Source organism: Wasmannia auropunctata, unplaced genomic scaffold, assembly GCF_000956235.1.
Source record: "Wasmannia auropunctata unplaced genomic scaffold, wasmannia.A_1.0 LD336078.1, whole genome shotgun sequence".
NCBI lineage: Eukaryota > Metazoa > Arthropoda > Insecta > Hymenoptera > Formicidae > Wasmannia > Wasmannia auropunctata.
In genome coordinates, this window is record NW_012026812.1 from 927,450 (window position 1) to 928,573 (window position 1,124).

General features: G+C 40.6%; 1 protein-coding gene across 1 annotated transcript; it reads left to right on the forward strand.

Moving 5' to 3' along the window:
* Positions 1–495: 495 nt before the first annotated feature.
* LOC105449091 lies at positions 496–936 on the forward strand. The gene has a single exon (XM_011688087.1). It carries the CDS (start codon positions 496–498, stop codon positions 934–936), a length of 441 nt encoding a protein of 146 aa, XP_011686389.1.
* The last annotated feature ends 188 nt before the right edge of the window (positions 937–1,124 follow it).

Genomic DNA, 1,124 nt, shown 5'->3' on the forward strand with positions numbered 1-1,124 from the left:
TGCCGAAAAAGAAAAGTCTCGAAAAGCAGCAGCTGATTGAAAAACTGCACGCTCCCGCGAGAAGAAATTTTCCACGAAGACGCGTCATAGTTTGCGGATACGATGACCTGTGGCAGGCGGATGTGGTCGAGATGCGTCCTTATACGCGATTCAACAGAGGTTACCACTACATTCTCACCGTTATCGATGTGCTGAGTAAGCATGCATGGGCCGTACCTCTCAAGGCCAAGAGCGGAAGTAATGTGACTAAAGCGATCGCAGAGATAATTCGACACGGTGGAAGATGCCCGAAAAATTTACAAACTGATAGGGAAAAGGAATTTTATAATGCCAACGTGCAGAATCTTTTAAAGAAACATAACATCAATCATTATTCTACATATTCAGTAATGAAGGCATCAGTAGTCGAGCAGTTCAACCGTACGTTAAAAAACAGCATGTGGAAGCAGTTTACATACAATGGAAACTAGGTGGATCGATTTGCTACCGCGTCTCATGTCTGAATACTACGCGCAAAAGCATCGAACTATCGGTATGCGACTCATCGACGTCACCCCCACAATCGCCAACAAGCTCTTAACCACGGTGTATAACCACGTAAAGATCGCCGCACCCGCACGATTCAAAGTGGGTGACTCGATACGCGTCATTAAATTCAAGATAATTTTTGACAAGGGTTACACACCAAACTGGACCACTAAAGTGTTTAAAATCATCAAGGTGCAGAAAACTAATCCCGCAACGTATCTTTTGGAGGATTCTCGTGGAAAACCCATAGCCGGAGGATTCTATGAATACGAACTGCATCGCGTTGCTAATCCCGACGTATACCTCGTTGAAAAAGTTTTGCGCAAAAGAGGGAAAGAGGTATATGTGAAATGGTTGGGATTGGATGATTCACATAATTCATGGATACACAAGGATAACGTGTTGTAAAATAAATTTATATCGCAAATTGTTTTTTTCATTATATGCATAAAACATTATGTTTATTAAAAATATATGAGATTATTCCAAATATACTATATATGTGTTAATACAAATATATGAGTTTTTTAATTTATAATGGTATCTTATAATGTCCCCATGGCAGGGTAGAATGGTCGGTAGAATCAGGCACAATG

Coding starts and splice junctions, on each gene's coding strand:
- LOC105449091 (XM_011688087.1), top strand. CDS start 496: ATGTCTGAATACTACGCGCAAAAGCATCGAACTATCGGTATGCGACTC.